Raw genomic sequence first — 18,946 nt, 5'->3', positions numbered from 1 at the left:
AATCACTAATATCAATTAAAATGATCGACTGCAACATAAATAACTTGCTCTCTGTTCAGAGTTAGGCCAGAGAGTTTACAGGGTATTAAAAAAAAAAAAAAAAACCTATACCTCACAGCTTGAAATCATGCATAGCTGTATAAAATGATACTACATAAAGTAGATAAAGCCTACAAGCACATATATCTTGAAAATAGTTATTTTGTCAATTATGTTGCTGTATATTAAATATTAAAATATGTTGGGTATTAAACCTGTCATTTTTTTTTTGTTTCTTTTTAAGTACATCATGATTAGAAATGGGGAACCTATGGGGCCAGGGGCGGATTGCAGATAGGACTCATTGGGAAGAATCATGGTGGTCAAGACACATGTGGGCCGACTTCCCCCCCCCCCCCCCCCCTTTGAATGTAAAAAATAAACATAAGTGGAAGCAGCGGTTAAAATGCAGTGGCCCCGCCCACAATAGTCAGGGGTGGGCTGACCGGGTACGGGGAAACAGCCTCAGTCATCACCGGCCTAACCACAGTGGAAGAGCAACAATACATTGCGGCAAGTCAAATTCAGTCTGTCAGGAGCAACCTAACCTTCTAGACCAGGCATGCCCAACCACGGTCTTCAAGGCACACCAACAGTGCAGGTTTTAGTGATATCCAGGCTTCAGCACAGGTGACTTAATTAGTAGCTCAGTTATTTTGATTTAACCATCTGTGCTGCAGCCTGGATATCACTAAAACCTGCACTGTTGGTGTGCCTTCAGGACCGTGGTTGGGAATGCCTGTTCTAGATGGATCTGGGATGATCAGTCCCTCACATTACTGCTCCTCACCTTTCTTCTCCCCTTCCGTATACCTGTCTGCAGCTGTGATGTCAGTGCCCCTTGATTATCAAAATGGTGCAGAGTAGTAGCAGCGTGGATATCTGCACTGTGCAGCTTACACAGCGCACAGCTTCAGCAATTCATGAAGAGAGGCATGCACTGTGAAAGTAGCGGTGGGTGAAAAGAGGGCTCTGTGCAGAGTGCTTGTAATGTGAGATGTCCTCCTCACAGACTTGCATCCCAGGTTAGAACTGATCAAAACGTATAGTTTCTTAATTTTTTTGGTGTCCTCTTACCTCAGAAGTGTTTATATCCTGCCACCTATAGTTCCCTGTTATACTGCATCTCTTGAATATCTCATAGCACTGCCGTTATATTGACATTTGATCTTATAAATGGATGCTGTACTCCCTCTATGTGCTGCACCCTCACCCATCTGTGTGTGCCGCCTACACCAATAACACTCTATCAGCAATTGCAACGAAGACAATTTACCAATTCTGTCATCTCCCCCCTGAATTTAAAGATTTCCCAATCCACCTATCTGCGCTTATACATTACAGATATTTATAAGGGATTTGCAGATCATTTTCAGCAAATACAGATCTGCCAATCTTGCAAGTTTCTTCATTTTACTAGTAATGGTTTGCAAATCTGCTGATTGTTACCATACAAGAGCAAACTACAGCCCAAATTGATCTGTGAAAATAAACATGTTGAAAAATAAACACAGATTATTGCTGGGGCAACCAGGGTCTAAGTTTGGTGTGAAAGGGTCTACCCAGGTTGTATTACCCAGGAATTCAATCCTGGTGTTAGTGGAACATTTGTACCTCTCATCTACACTCACCTTCACATCTCACCCTATCCTGTTACCTTGGCTACATTCTCGCCTCCTCTTCCACATACAGTCCTCACCATATCCTGCTGCCTCCTATACTGCAACATTGTAAAATACACCCCTACACACAATATACACACAAGTTGTCCAAAACCCTAATTCATGAACTTGTCATCCTCGCAAACATATCTGACCTCATCTCAAGAGGCATCCCCTTTATTCGCCAATCTTCCTCGGACCTAGGTCTCACCTCTCCACTGATAACCACCTCACACAACAGCATTAAATCCACTTCTTGCGCTGACCCCCACCTGTGGACCTTGTTACTCGCCCTAATCAGACACTCCCCCAATCTTTTCACTTCCACCAAAAACATATCCTATTACTCCATCTGCACCGATCCCACCAACTCTACCCGTCTCCCTCGGCACCCTCTCAATAGACCGCAAACTGTCGTGGGCACGCCCCTCTAAACCTTGAGTGTCCATCTCCTCTGTCCACATTAATTTATTTACGGTCTCTCCTTTGTGCTCTCTCTATGTAATCATGATACGATTAGTACGATTTGCACTTACTCTGAGAATTTACACTTCTGCTTTGTCTTAATCTGCAGTTGTTCTGACATGATTTACACATTTATGTCTTATTTGTTTTAAAGGAGTTTTAATTAACTGTTCTTTACCTGCTTCTGAACATGTAGCACCTTATAAATAAAATGTCATAACGAAATAATCCAGAGAGGAACAAAAAAAAACCTATTCCCCTATTTTCAGGTTTGGGCCACAATCTCCTCAAATGTGTTCTATGTCAGATCTTTACAAAAGGATACGGATTATTACAACAAGAACCATCAACCCTAAAATCTTGAATTAATATATACCAAAATAATCCAAAGAATTACAACAAGCAGCTAACAGATTCACTCACCAGTAAGAGTGAGACAAATCAATAAGGTGAGAAAGTATTGTATGAAAAGTTTGAAAAATCTTTCAACATAGTACATGTTTCTTTAACATCAGGCTATATAGTGTTTATAGGCGAACCGGGAGCAGCAATGTGTCGGAGTGTGTTAATTAAAGCAGGATACAAGTCATGAAGCCTAGCATTTTAATATTACAACAATCATGTGCATTTACTGTAATGCTACATGTTGCTTCTATGCTTTAAAAATAATTTACACAAAAAAACTAAAGTAAGTAAAAAATAAATTATATTTATAAAAGCCACAGTACCTCAGGGCGAATAGAGGGTAGTATTACAATTTCCTGCAGGGCTTGTTTAGCCAAATCTTGGCCAGCGATGTCAGAAAATTTGACAGATGGCCCACTAGAAAGACATAATACAATATTAAGAATAATAATGCACAAACATGTTCACATAGTACATCAAGGACCGTTACACTAATCATTGGCAAAGTATTTACACCTTCAAGAAACATCAAGATATCATTTTACTGTGCTGAGAAAATATATAAATGGGGCAGATGTATTAAACCTGGAGAAGTGATAAAAAAAAGTGGTAAGTGGAAGGTGATAACACAACAGCCAATGAGCTCCTAACAGTCATTTTCAAACCAGTAATGATTGGCTGGTGCGTTATCACCTTTCACTTATCACTTCTTCATCACTGCTTTATCACTTCCCAAGGCTTGCGTTCATGCCTCGACAGGTCAGGGATGTTTTGGCAGCACGAGGAGGACCTACATAATAGCAAGCAGGTGGTTTTAATGCTATAACTGTTTGGTATAGCTCTATCTCATCACAAGAGTTCCACGGTGTTAAACACAGTGACTATAAGGAAAAAGTCAACCTAATGATAAGAGTGTCTCCTCATTAAAGAACTCTACATTTTTTAAATAGAAGTCTGGGGGACTGAGGAAAGTGGTTCCTAGCCCCAAGCAAGACAGAGATTGAGGTCTGGAGTTCAAAAGATGCAAGCAGGATATTCTCCAATCTCAAATCTTCCTCCATCCTAAAGTTTAATATTATAAAGCAAGCAATCAATTGATGTTCAATTTTTACAAACTGTTCTAATAAAGATACGGATCAAATGCAGAGCACTGCACTAACCTACACAAGGCAAATACAAGTTTTTAGCAACAGGATGATGACGATGGAATAAAAAGGTCTACCTAACTTACAAATTAATGTATGTATGTATGAAAAATATGGCGTTTGGGGAGCGCCTACAATTATATCCTGCCCATAACCACAGGTTTATTTACACAGGGATTTAAAACCTTTATGGATAACAATCGAGATTTGGGTAGTTTGATCTAGAATGGAACCTTCATATCACATCATGATAAGCTCATAACAGATATTTAACTTTTCACAGAAAAAAAAATATTACACACAAATCTTAGATCATATTACACACATAAAACATGCCATTCTTGACCTTTACAGGCCTGGTGGTATAAGGGACTTGCTGTCAACCCCAGCTGGGGAGAGCTCATAGACAGTGAGTTAGACCTTTTGTGTCAAGATGGTATCTTCCAATATGTTTCATCACTTATGACTTCCCCAGGGGTGTTTAGTAATTGTGTGCGAGGATCTCCTTTAGCAAATAAAAAAAAATCAACCAATAGCTGGTTTCAGGTTAAAAGTGTAATTAAACTTCTCAAGCCTGGGACCCTTTTTCACAATATGTGGCTCCTATTATTCAGTGGTGGGCAAATGTGCTTGTGGTCTTAGTGTAAGTCAATAAATAAATAAATAATATTATATATATATATATATATATATATACACACATACACACACACACACACACACACATATATATATATATATATATACACACACACACACACACACACACACACACACACACACACACACACACAGGGTGGTTCAAAAGTCACAGTACACCCTTTTGTTTAAAAAACTGTGCAGGTAATTGGAAAACTGAATACTCCAGTAAGGTATGGGTGAGGTGGGCTATCTTTTAGGGTATGAACCGAACATGGGCGCCATCTTGAAATCAACCATCCTGAAGTCAGTTTTCCCATTCCCTGCACAGTTTTTGAAACAAAAGGGTATACTGCGACTTTGACAATCACACATATATATATATATATATATATATATATATATATATCAGATACAGAAGACTGTGGCACTCGCAGATGCGGTGGAAACAACTTTTTACTGAGTTGCATCCATAGGATATGTGCCTGTAACGGGCAACGTTTCGGTGCCGCAAGCACCAATTTTTAAGGCAGCCATTAGTGAATTAAAGCACTAATGCCTGCCTTGAAAACGGTGCTTGCGGCACCGAAACGTTGGCTGTTACAGGCACATTTCCTATGGATGTAACGCAGTAAAAAGTTGTTTATACAGCATCTGCGAGTGCCACAGTCTTCTGTATCTGCTATTGTTATTTTCACTGAAGGCACCCACCAAAGTATCTCCAGCACAGAATGACGGTTCTACCGTGTGTGTGTGTGTGTGTGTGTGTGTGTGTGTGTGTGTATGTATGTATGTGTGTATGTGTGTGTGTATGTATGTGTGTGTGTATGTATGTGTGTGTGTGTGTGTGTATGTGTGTATGTGTATATGTGTATATGTGTATGTATATATATATATATATATATATATATATAGCTTCTTATATATAAGAATGGGGCAGGACTCCGATGGTTTGAAGTTCATATGAACTTCAAACAATCGAAGCCCTACAGTGAAGCATGGTGGTGGCAGCATCATGCTGTGGCGATGATTTTCAGCGACAGGAACTGTGAGACTAGTCAGGATAGAGGGAAAGATGAATGCAGCAATGTACAGAGACATCCTGGATGAAAACCTGCTCCAGAGTGCTCTTGACCTCAGACTGGGGCGACAGTTCATCTTTCAGCAGGACAACGACCCTAAGCACACAGCCAAGCTATTAAAGGAGTGGCTTCAGGACATCTCTGTGAATGTCCTTGAGTGGCTAAGCCAGAGACCAGACTTGAAGCCAATTGAACATCTTTGGAGAGATCTGAAAATGGCTGTGCACCGACTCTTCTCATCCAACCTGATGGAGCTTCAGAGGTGCTACAAAAAAGAATGGGCGAAACTGCCCAAAGATAGGTGTGCCAAGCTTGTGGCAGAATATTAAAAAAAATTGAGGCTGTAATTGCTGCCAAAGGTGCATCACCAAAGTATTGAGCAAAGTCTGTGAATACTTATGTACATGTGATTTCTTAGTTTTTTTTATTTTTAATAAACTTGCAAAGAACTAAAAAAAAAGCGTTTTCACATTGTCATTATGGGGTATCATGTGTAGAATGAATTTATTCAATTTTGGAATAGGGCTGTAACATAACAAAATGTGGAAAAAGTGAAGCGCTGTGAATGTTTTCCGGATGCAATATTTTATTTATATATATATATATATATATATATATATATATATATATATATATATATATATGGAAGGAAGACGGGCACTCCACTTTCCCAAACTTAACTGCCGCAGGTGCTCAGCTCCAGAGAAAGACGTAGCAACACAGGATGAGAGGCACTCCGCGGTCTTGTATAAATAAACAAGCAGATACCACAAGTGGCAAAGCGACGTTTCGGATTTTACTCCTTTTTCAAGCAACAAAACATACAACAAGACAATAGTGGTGTTCTTACCTAAATACCCTCTAGAACAGACACTCCACACGTGCGTATCCCGTTCCTGGATCTGGGCCGCCCGCACTTCCGGTGAGCGGCACTTCCGGCCGGCGTCTCCGCAAGCGTTGAAGTGACGTCACACAGCGTCCTCACATTCTCCGGCGGTGTATCGCTTAGCAACCCGTACCCAAACATAATGGGACATGTTCCCACCTACCTTATCCGGAAAGCGTTGTCCGCTGTTTGTCGGGGCGTTGGCATAGTAACCAGATTTATCAGGAAATGGGATGCACTGTAGGGAGTAGGACAATACATATAAGTGTTATATCAAAAACATATATTTGCAACACAGAGCGGAAACGCAAAAATCAGAATCAGACAAAATCAACATATGTATATATGATCTAACAGATCGATAGATCTATGTAACTATTAAATATATTTAGATGGGTAATATTACTATATGGTATAATAATTTACAAAAAGGAGCTGAATGATAAATGTTCATTAAGACCACTAGGTTTAACTGTATCCAGTTTGAATATCCACTGTGCTTCAAGACATAATAATCGTTTCCCTCTATCACCACCACGGAGATCATCCGGAACGTGATCAATGATCACATATCTGAGTGTGGATAAGTTATGATTTTCTTGAGCAAAGTGTCTTGCTACCGGTTGGTCATTGTCCTTTCCAGAAATGGCGGCCCTAATGGCAGAACGGTGCTGTGCAATTCGTTCTCTGAATGTTCTAATGGTCTTGCCTATATAATAAAGGCCGCAAGGGCACTTTATTGCATAAACGACATAGGTGCTGAGGCATGTAAGGGGATGACGAATTGGAAATTTCCGTCCATTGTGTGGATGTGTGATATATTTAGAAGCAATCATAAAACTACACGTCGTGCATCCCACACATCTGTAGCAACCATTGGATCTTGTCTGTACATTAGGGGCGGTTCTTTTTGATATGTCGGTGCGTACTAGCCAATCACGGATGTTGCGGCCTCTTTTATAGCATGACATGATGTTTGTATGTTTAAGCACTTTCAGTTCCTTATCTTGTTGGATTATCGGCCATAATGATTTTGAAGTTTGTTTGATACTTCTATCCGCCGTATTGTATGAGTGAACCCAATGTAGTCTATCTTCTTTTTTAATAGGAGATTTTCTACTAAGTGTTTCCTCTCGACTTAATGCAGTGACACGATCCCTGGCTTTGGCTAATGTCTTAGAGGAATATCCTCTAGCCTTGAATTTCTTCTCCATTTCATCCATTTTTCGTTCACATTCCATAGGACAGGAACACACTTTTGGCTGCCCAGAGCCATCATCCTCCGTCTCTAAAAAGAGGCTTACCTTATTCTCAATTCTTGAGGGTAAAAAGAATCACTAGTGACCCTATGGAATGTGAACGAAAAATGGATGAAATGGAGAAGAAATTCAAGGCTAGAGGATATTCCTCTAATACATTAGCCAAAGCCAGGGATCGTGTCACTGCATTAAGTCGAGAGGAAACACTTAGTAGAAAATCTCCTATTAAAAAAGAAGATAGACTACATTGGGTTCACTCATACAATACGGCGGATAGAAGTATCAAACAAACTTCAAAATCATTATGGCCGATAATCCAACAAGATAAGGAACTGAAAGTGCTTAAACATACAAACATCATGTCATGCTATAAAAGAGGCCGCAACATCCGTGATTGGCTAGTACGCACCGACATATCAAAAAGAACCGCCCCTAATGTACAGACAAGATCCAATGGTTGCTACAGATGTGTGGGATGCACGACGTGTAGTTTTATGATTGCTTCTAAATATATCACACATCCACACAATGGACGGAAATTTCCAATTCGTCATCCCCTTACATGCCTCAGCACCTATGTCGTTTATGCAATAAAGTGCCCTTGCGGCCTTTATTATATAGGCAAGACCATTAGAACATTCAGAGAACGAATTGCACAGCACCGTTCTGCCATTAGGGCCGCCATTTCTGGAAAGGACAATGACCAACCGGTAGCAAGACACTTTGCTCAAGAAAATCATAACTTATCCACACTCAGATATGTGATCATTGATCACGTTCCGGATGATCTCCGTGGTGGTGATAGAGGGAAACGATTATTATGTCTTGAAGCACAGTGGATATTCAAACTGGATACAGTTAAACCTAGTGGTCTTAATGAACATTTATCATTCAGCTCCTTTTTGTAAATTATTATACCATATAGTAATATTACCCATCTAAATATATTTAATAGTTACATAGATCTATCGATCTGTTAGATCATATATACATATGTTGATTTTGTCTGATTCTGATTTTTGCGTTTCCGCTCTGTGTTGCAAATATATGTTTTTTATATAACACTTATATGTATTGTCCTACTCCCTACAGTGCATCCCATTTCCTGATAAATCTGGTTACTATGCCAACGCCCCGACAAACAGCGGACAACGCTTTACGGATAAGGTAGGTGGGAACATGTCCCATTATGTTTGGGTACGGGTTGCTAAGCGATACACCGCCGGAGAATGTGAGGACGCTGTGTGACGTCACTTCAACGCTTGCGGAGACGCCGGCCGGAAGTGACGCTCACCGGAAGTGCGGGCGGCCCAGATCCAGGAACGGGATACGCACGTGTGGAGTGTCGGTTCTAGAGGGTATTTAGGTAAGAACACCACTATTGTCTTGTTGTATGTTTTGTTGCTTGAAAAAGGAGTAAAATCCGAAACGTCGCTTTGCCACTTGTGGTATCTGCTTGTTTATTTATACAAGACCGCGGAGTGCCTCTCATCCTGTGTTGCTATATATATATATATATATATATATATATATATATATATATATGTTTCTAGTGGTAAATCGGTTGCGCCTTCAGTGTTCGTGAATAATACGTTACAAATCCTTAAGTGATAGTTAGAATATGCGTACCAGACATATGTGGAACATTCGCCTTATTTAGGGTGTCTTTGCATCTGGATGTTCCTTACTCGTACTGACTCTCCGTTCCCATCCGTCCAGGCATTGGTGTGGAGTTTGTACGTATATGCAAGACAATGTGTCAATATACTGCTCTTAAAAAGTGACTTGGTGCTATTTTTGTGCAAAGTTTGCAATAAAGTGAGTATGTGCAGAAGAAGCGCTGTAAGTGCTTATTAAAAATATATATAATATGAATAAAAATGAATATGTTACTGGCAGTGTGCTAATTCCCTTTTTTCCTTAGGTAATGTGCTTAAATACCATTTATTAAGGGTGCAACACCATATAGCTCAGTAATTCAGAGGAGATCTAGAGAGGAGGTATATTCATATGAGGCACTTACATCTAAAGTTGCAATGAATTAAAAAGATGCTGCCGTCATTCCGTCATCAGACTTATATACCTTTAAAAAAGTCCCATGCGGGAAGGAAAAGCCTCTGATAGTGTAGTATTATTTAAAAAAACATTTTAATAATACATAAAACGACAAAAAACATATAGATGGACTCGTACAATTTAAAAATGCATATAAGCTTATCTGTTATTTCCTCAGATATGAGCGGAGTGCCGGTAGGTGCCCAACGCGTTTCGTCCCTTAGTTCATCTCTGGGACTTCCTCAGGGGTCAATGGTGGTCTGCTCTGCATCCCCACACCTTTTATTGACTAGTAAGTAGGTCACATTATCAAAACTGGATCAAAACTGGATCGCGCTCGTTAGCCGCGCGTGTAGCGCTTCTGCGCATGTGCGGGATTTCAAATCTCGCGAGACTATTGCCGGCGTGTTTCAGGACTACAAGTGAGAACTACAGATTTCCATTGCGCATGCGCGTCCGCGGCTGGCGCGCATGCGCACACGAGATTCCGCCGTGATGTTACAATACTCTGTCTCTAAGTTCTGAGAGACAGAGATAGAACCGCCAGTGTGCAGCTGTGCATACCTGCGTGCTGGAATCCTACTAGTGGTTGTTAGATGATAACACATGTCAATTTTGTAGAGGTGTTCGGTATTGCAGGTCACATCACCATAAAGTGTATTTAAGAGGGATATGGCATGTTACATTTATTCATGCAAATTTGGAGGAGTAAAGTATACAACATAAATCACTAATGTTTATCTGAACACAATGAGTGTTTGCGTAATCATGGGATTTGTTAAATAACATAATTACAAGTGTCAAGTGGTTTTCCTGATTGTCATCACGGGAAAGCACCAGAGCTCCAACGTTGGAATCCATACATGACAGCTACATGTAATGGGTGTTGGAGCATCGTGTGCATCAGTTACAGACAAAAGGAATTTTCGCAATGATAGCAATAATGAAGAAGGCGCATATATAGATATAAATATATAGAGATATATAAAAAATATATATATATAAAAATATAAAAATATATATACATAAAAACATATAAATATAAATATAGCGAAAGACATGAAATACATATAATACAGGAAGGCTTATTAAAACAGATAATTATAATTGTACTTTTCTAAAATGTTTAAAAAGGTACAAAAATTGTGTATATAAAAATATATATATATGTATAAAAATGTAAAAATATATATATATAAAATATGGACCTCTGCGTGGTTAGCGCATGAGGGAGAAGGAGATTTTGCAGTTCAAAAATGGGGAGTGGTTTATAGGAAAGGGGTAAGTTCGTAGTGTTCATTGAGGCCATCTGGCATCATTGTCCCAAGTGTCTGGATCCAGAACATTTCTCTCTGTGCCAGTCTCTTATCTCTATCTCCGCCCCTTTGTCCTACTTTAATGTGTTCAATGGCTTTGAATGTGATTTGATCCGGATTGGAGTTGTGAGTTTTGTTAAAATGTTTTGGAACTGAATGATTGTCCATTCTATTTTTAATTGCTCTTACGTGCTCCTGAATTCTCAAGCGAAGTGTTCTCTTAGTTTTGCCTATGTACTTCAGGCCACATGTGCATTCCAGACAGTACACTACATAATTCGTGGAGCAGTTTATCAGATCCTTGATGTTGTATGTTTTGGACAAATTAGAAGTGCTGAATTTCTTTCCATCCTTGTGTGCATATTTGCAGATGCAACAATGGTTGCATTTAAAAAATCCGGTCGATTTAAGCCATGGGCCAGTAGGTTCCGTCACTGCTGGTTTTAGTAGGCTTGGTGCTAGAATGTCTTTCAAATTTCTAGCTTTCCTATAAATGGTTCTCGGTCTTTCCGGTAGTATGGGATTAAGAACTTTATCCATTTGGAGGATGTGCCAGTGTCTTTTTAGTGCTCCCTCGATCTTTTTCTCTCCAGCATTAAATGTGGTGATGAAGTTCAGTTGATGAGTGCCTTCCTCTTTGGGTTTGTATCTTAGTAAATCTTCTCTCTGTGTGGTATTTGTTTTTTCTTTCGCTTTATTAATTGTTTTTAGAGGATAACCTCTGTCCAGAAACCTGTGTGAGTAGGTGTCAAGTTGGGTTTGAAAGTCTTCATCCCTTGTGCAGTTTCTCTTCAGTCTGCAGAATTGTGAGAAGGGAATATTGGTTTTCCACTTCTCTAGGTGACCACTATTAAAGTGCAGGTAACTATTTTTGTCCACTGCTTTGATGTAGTTCTTGGTTATTATTTGCGTGCCTTCCAATGTGAGTATTAGGTCCAAATATTCTATTTCTACCTTATGTGCTTTGTATGTGAAGGTTAGGTTGTAGTGGTTTGCAGAAATCGTTTTGAAAAAATCAATGAAGGATTCTTCGCTCCCTTTCCAGATCAGCAGAATGTCATCTATGTACCTGCGGTATATAATGATGTTAGAATGGTACTCGTTGCATTTGTATATCTGGTCTTTCTCCCAGCACCCCATGTGTAGGTTGGCGAAACTGGGAGCAAAAACCGTACCCATTGCGGTCCCACAGGTCTGTAGATAAAATCCGTTAAGAAACTTAAAATAATTGTGAGTGAGGATGAACTTTATTAAAAGACAAATAAAATCCTTATGGCCTTCTTCCAGATTTGTATCGTGCTGCAGGAATTCCCTGCACGATTCAATCCCTTTAGTGTGTTCTATTGATGTGTAGAGAGATTGAACATCTATGGTTACCCATAGAAAATCATCTTCCCATCTTACATCCTTCAGGTCATTCAGTATCGCTGTGGTATCCTTTACATACGACTCCAGGTTTATAACATATTTGTGTAGGAATATTTCTACATACTCTGAGATGTTGGCTGTGACTGAGTCGATTCCAGCAACTATGGGACGGCCTGGAGGTTTGGTGAGACATTTGTGTATCTTGGGGAGAAAATAGAATATCGGAATGATAGGATTATTTGTGATCATGTATTGGTATTCATCTTTGTTTATGAATCCTGCTCTCAGGCCTTCTATCAAGATAGTTCTCAGATCTGACACAAAGGATTCCGTGGGATCCTTATCCAGTCTCTTATAGGAATTCTCATCTCCCAGAAGTCGGTATGCCTCTTCCTCATAGTCCTTTCTATTCATTATCACCAGGCCGCCCCCCTTGTCTGCGGGTTTTAGGACGATATTGGGATCATTCTTTATTGTCTTCAGTGCGTTTTTCTCAAAATTAGTGAGGTTCTCCTTGACCTTCAGTTGGGTTCCATCCTCACACAGGTCTTTTTTGACAAGTTCGTAGAACAGGTCTATCTGGCTGCTTTTTGATTCCAAGGGATAAAATTTTGAGCTTGTTTTCAGACCCGATTTGTTAATGGTTTCCTCATAATTCTTTATCATGCCTGTTTCCTTTTTGAGAAAGTGTCTCTTTAGGGTCAATTTCCGAACAAATTTGTTCAGGTCCAGGAATAACTGGAACTTATTTGGTTTGGCGGTAGGTGCAAACGAGAATCCTTTTCCTAAGAGTGTCATTTCTGGGTCTGTTAGTTTTTTATCCGAGATGTTGAAGATGCCCTTTTCTTTTTCTCCTGTGTCTATAGTTGTTGCCGATTCCTTTTCCTTACGTTGAGAGCATCCTGCTCTTCTTCCTCTTCTTCCCTTGCGGACCTTTTTAGGGGGGAAGCTGTGTGAATACTCTCTTTGATGGAGTTCCTCTTGTACCGGTCCCTCCATGCAGGCGTGGCTGGTGATAAAAAATCACTCTCGCTTTCAGAGTTCAATCTGTTTAGTGCTGTGCAACGATTCCTTGTTGTTGGTCTGTTCCTAGGTGTGTTCGTTCCTCTTGTTGGTATTCTTCGTGGCTTAAATGGGACGGTTGACCATCCCTCTTCCCGTCTGTTATTACGGTAATTTTGTTCATACGTTCTATTCCTAGTTTCATTGGTGTTCTTACTCCTGTTCCATTGCTTGATCCTGTCGTTACAGTAGTCCTGTTTGTCCCTCTGGAATTTTATATATATATAAAAGAATTTACTCACCGGTAATTCTATTTCTCGTAGTCCGTAGTGGATGCTGGGAACTCCGTAAGGACCATGGGGAATAGACGGGCTCCGCAGGAGACTGGGCACTCTAAAGAAAAGATTAGGTACTATCTGGTGTGCACTGGCTCCTCCCTCTATGCCCCTCCTCCAGACCTCAGTTAGGGAAACTGTGCCCGGACGAGCTGACATTACAAGGAAAGGAAATTTGAATCCAGGGTAAGACTCATACCAGCCACACCGTACAACTTGTGATAACCTTATCCAGTTAACTGTATGAACAACAACTGAGCCTCACTCAACGGATGGCTCATAACAATAACCCTTATTGAAGCAATAACTATATACACGTATTGCAGAAAGTCCGCACTTGGGACGGGCGCCCAGCATCCACTACGGACTACGAGAAATAGAATTACCGGTGAGTAAATTCTTATTTTCTCTGACGTCCTAGTGGATGCTGGGAACTCCGTAAGGACCATGGGGATTATACCAAAGCTCCCAAACGGGCGGGAGAGTGCGGATGACTCTGCAGCACCGAATGAGCAAACACAAGGTCCTCCTCAGCCAGGGTATCAAACTTGTAGAACTTTGCAAATGTGTTTGAACCCGACCAAGTAGCCGCTCGGCAAAGCTGTAAAGCCGAGACCCCTCGGGCAGCCGCCCAAGAAGAGCCCACCTTCCTTGTGGAATGGGCTTTTATTGATTTTGGATGCGGCAATCCAGCCGCAGAATGAGCTAGCTGAATCGTGCTACAGATCCAGCGCGCAATAGTTTGCTTTGAAGCAGGAGCACCCAGCTTGTTGGGTGCATGCAGGATAAACAGCGAGTCAGTCTTCCTGACTCCAGCCGTTCTGGAAACATATATTTTCAAAGCCCTGACTACGTCCACTAACTTGGAGTCCTCCAAGACCCGAGTAGCCGCAGGCACCACAATAGGTTGGTTCAATGAAACGATGATACCACCTTTGGGAGAAATTGGGGACGAGTCCTCAATTCTGCCCTGTCCATATGGAAGATCAGATATGGGCTTTTACATGACAAAGCCGCCAATTCCGACACACGCCTAGCCGATGCTAAGGCCAACAGCATGACCACTTTCCACGTGAGATACTTTAGTTCCACGGTCCTAAGTGGCTCAAACCAGTGGGATTTCAGGAAATCCAACACAACGTTAAGATCCCAGGGTGCCACTGGTGGCACAAAAGGGGGCTGAATATGCAGCACTCCCTTAACAAACGTCTGAACCTCAGGCAGTGAAGCCAGTTCTTTTTGAAAGAAAATGGATAGGGCCGAAATCTGGACCTTTATGGACCCCAATTTTAGGCCCATAGTCACCCCTGACTGTAGGAAGTGCAGGAATCGACCCAGCTGGAATTCCTCTGTAGGGGCCTTCCTGGCCTCACACCAAGCAACATATTTTCGCCATATACGGTGATAATGCTTTGCTGTCACGTCATTCCTAGCCTTTATCAGCGTGGGAATAACTTCATCCGGAATGCCTTTTTCAGCTAGGATCCGGCGTTCAACCGCCATGCCGTCAAACGCAGCCGCGGTAAGTCTTGGAACAGACAGGGCCCTTGTTGCAGCAGGTCCTGTCTGAGAGGCAGAGGCCATGGGTCCTCTGTGCGCATTTCTTGCAGTTCCGGGTACCAAGTCCTTCTTGGCCAATCCGGAACAATGAGTATTGTTCTTATTCCTCTCTTTCTTTACTATTCTCAGTACCTTGGGTATGAGAGGAAGAGGAGGAAACACATATACCGACTGGTACACCCACGGTGTCACTAGGGCGTCCACAGCTATCGCCTGAGGGTCCCTTGACCTGGCGCAATATCTTTTTAGCTTTTTGTTGAGGCGGGACGCCATCATGTCCACCTGTGGCAGTTCCCATCGCTTTGCGATGTGTGTGAAGACTTCTTGATGAAGTCCCCACTCTCCCGGGTGGAGGTCGTGTCTGCTGAGGAAATCTGCTTCCCAGTTGTCCACTCCCGGAATGAACACTGCTGACAGTGCTTGCACGTGATTCTCCGCCCACCGAAAAATCTTTGTGGCTTCCGCCATTGCCATCCTGCTTCTTGTGCCGCCCTGGCGGTTTACATGGGCGACCGCCGTGATGTTGTCTGACTGAATCAGTACTGGCCGGTTTCGAAGCAGGGGCTCTGCTTGACTCAGGGCGTTGTAAATGGCCCTTAGTTCCAGTATATTTATGTGTAGAGAAGTCTCCAGACTTGACCACAGCCCTTGGAAGTTTCTTCCCTGAGTGACTGCCCCCCACCCTCAGAGGCTTGCATCCGTGGTCACCAGGACCCAGTCCTGTATGCCGAACCTGCGGCCCTCGAGAAGGTGAGCACTCTGCAGCCACCACAGAAGAGACACCCTGGCCCTTGGGGACAGGGTGATCAGCCGATGCATCTGAAGATGCGATCCGGACCACTTGTCCAACAGATCCCACTGAAAGATCCTCGCATGGAACCTGCCGAAGGGAATGGCTTCGTATGAAGCCACCATCTTTCCCAGGACTCGCGTGCAGTGATGCACCGATACCTGTTTTGGTTTCAGGAGGTCCCTGACCAGAGATGCTAATTCCTGGGCCTTCTCCACCGGGAGAAACACCTTCTTCTGTTCTGTGTCCAAAATCATGCCCAGGAAAAGCAGACGCGTTGTAGGAATCAGCTGCGACTTTGGAACATTCAGAATCCAGCCATGCTGTTGCAACACTTCCTGAGAGAGTGCTACGCTGATCAACAACTGCTCTCTGTACCTCGCCTTTATGAGGAGATCGTCCAAGTACGGGATAATTATAACTCCCTTCTGCCGAAGGAGTATCATCATTTCGGCCATTACCTTGGTAAATATTCTCGGTGCCGTGGACAGGCCAAACGGCAACGTCTGGAACTGGTAATGACAGTCCTGTACCACAAACCTGAGGTACTCCTGGTGAGGTGGGTAAATGGGGACATGCAAGTAAGCATCTTTGATGTCCAGCGACACCATAAAATCCCCCTCTTCCAGGCTTGCAATAACCGCTCTGAGCGATTCCATTTTGAACTTGAATTTCTTTATATAAGTGTTCAAGGATTTTAAATTCAGAATGGGTCTCACCGAACCGTCCGGTTTCGGTACCACAAACATTGTGGAATAGTAACCCCTTCCCTGTTGAAGGAGGGGGACCCTGACAATCACTTGCTGGAGGTACAGCTTGTGAATTGCCGCCAGTACTACCTCCCTTTCCATGGGGGAAGCTGGCAAGGCTGATTTGAGGTAACGGCGGGGGGGAGTCGCTTCGAATTCCAGCTTGTATCCCTGAGATACAATTTGTATAGCCCAGAGATCCACCTGTGAGCGAACCCACTGGTTGCTGAAGTTTCGGAGACGCGCCCCCACCGCACCTGGCTCCGCCTGTGGAGCCCCAACGTCATGCTGTGGACTTAGTGGAAGCAGGGGAGGACTTTTGTTCCTGGGAACTGGCTGCATGGTGCAGCTTCTTACCTCTACCCCTGCCTTTGGCAAGAAAGGATGCGCCCCTGACCCTCTTGCCTTTTTGGGAATGAAAGGACTGCATTTGATAATACGGTGCTTTCTTAGGCTGTGAGGAAACCTGAGGCAAGAAAGTCGACTTTCCAGCTGTCGCTGTAGACACGAGGTCCGACAGACCGTCCCCAAACAATTCCTCACCCTTATAAGGCAAAACCTCCATGTGTTTTTTAGAATCAGCATCTCCTGTCCATTGCCGAGTCCATAAGACCCTCCTGGCAGAAATTGACATAGCATTAATTCTAGAGCCCAGCAGGCAAATGTCCCTCTGAGCATCCCGCATATATAAGACTACGTCTTTGATATGGCCCAGGGTTAGCAAAACAGTATCTCTGTCGAGGGTATCTATGTCGTCTGACAGAGTATCTGTCCATGCAGCTACAGCACTACACATCCAGGCTGAAACAATAGCAGGTCTCAGTAGAGTACCAGAGTGTGTATACACCGACTTCAGGATAGCTTCCTGCTTTTTATCCGCAGGCTCCTTTAGGGCGGCCGTATCCTGAGACGGCAGGGCCACCTTTTTAGATAAGCGTGTCAGTGCCTTGTCCACCCTCGGGGATGTTTCCCAACGTAACCTGTCCGTTGGCGGGAAAGGGTACGCCATCAGTAACCTCTTAGAAATCACTAGTTTCTTATCAGGGGAATTCCACGCTTCTTCACATAATTCATTTAATTCATCAGATGGGGGAAAAGTCACTGGCTGCTTTTTCTCCCCAAACATATAAACCCTCTTGGTATTAACAGGGTTAATCTCAGAAATGTGTAATACATCTTTCATTGCAATAATAATGTATCGAATGGCCTTTGTCATTTTAGACTGTAAATGTGCCTCATCATCGTCGACACTGGAGTCGGACTCCGTGTCGACATCTGTGTCAACCATCTGAGATAGAGGGCGTTTATGAGCCCCTGACGGTTTCTGAGTCGCCTGGGCAGGCGCGGGCTGAGACCCCGGCTGTCCCAAGGCTGCAGCGTCATCAAACCTTTTATGTAAGGAGCTTACATTGTCATTTAAGACCTTCCACATATCCATCCAATCAGGTGTCGGCCCCGACGGGGGCGACACCACACTTATCTGCCCTTGCTCCGCCTCCACGTAACCTTCCTCATCAAACATGTCGACACAGCCGTACCGACACACCGCACACACACAGGGAATGCTCAGACTGAGGACAGGACCCCACAAAGTCCTTTGGGGAGACAGAGAGAGAGTATGCCAGCACACACCACAGCGCTATATAACACAGGGATTCTCACTGATAATAAGTGATTTACCCAATAGCTGCTTTATATGTCTTATTTGCGCCTAAATTTATGCGCCCCCCCTCTCTTTTTAACCCGTCTTGTACCTGGATACTGCAGGGGAGAGCCTGGGGAGCTGCTTCCAGCGGAGCTGTGAAGAGAAAATGGCGCTGGTGTGCTGAGGAAGAAGGCCCTGCCCCCTCAGTGGCGGGCTTCTGTCCCGCTTTCTGTGTGAAAAAATGGCGGGGTTTTTTACATATATACAGTTCCAGACTGCGCCCTGCACCCTACAGTGACCAGAGTGTGTAAGTGTGCTGGGAGCAATGGCGCACAGCTGCGGTGCTGTGCGCTACCTTAATGAAGACAGGAGTCTTCAGCCGCCGATTTCGTCGTCTTCAAGCTTCTGTTCTTCTGGCTCTGCGAGGGGGACGGTGGCGCGGCTCCGGGGACGGTGGCGCGGCTCCGGGAACGGACGATCGAGGACAGGTGCCTGTGTTCGAACCCTCTGGAGCTAATGGTGTCCAGTAGCCTAAGAAGCACAAG

At 43.1% G+C, this 18,946-nt stretch overlaps 1 protein-coding gene across 4 annotated transcripts in view; it reads right to left on the bottom strand.

Annotated features, from left to right (window-relative positions):
• SPAST (spastin) overlaps positions 1-18,946 on the bottom strand; it is a 169,783-nt gene that overhangs the window by 26,143 nt on the left and 124,694 nt on the right. For all 4 annotated transcript variants that reach the window (XM_063917818.1, XM_063917819.1, XM_063917816.1 and 1 more), the window contains one exon: positions 2,894-2,987. In XM_063917818.1, coding sequence (XP_063773888.1) covers positions 2,894-2,987 — 94 coding nt within the window. The remainder of the gene's footprint in view (positions 1-2,893; positions 2,988-18,946) is intronic.

The sequence above is a fragment of the Pseudophryne corroboree genome, chromosome 4 (assembly GCF_028390025.1).
Source record: "Pseudophryne corroboree isolate aPseCor3 chromosome 4, aPseCor3.hap2, whole genome shotgun sequence".
NCBI lineage: Eukaryota > Metazoa > Chordata > Amphibia > Anura > Myobatrachidae > Pseudophryne > Pseudophryne corroboree.
This window is presented reverse-complemented; position numbering and strand designations above follow the sequence as displayed.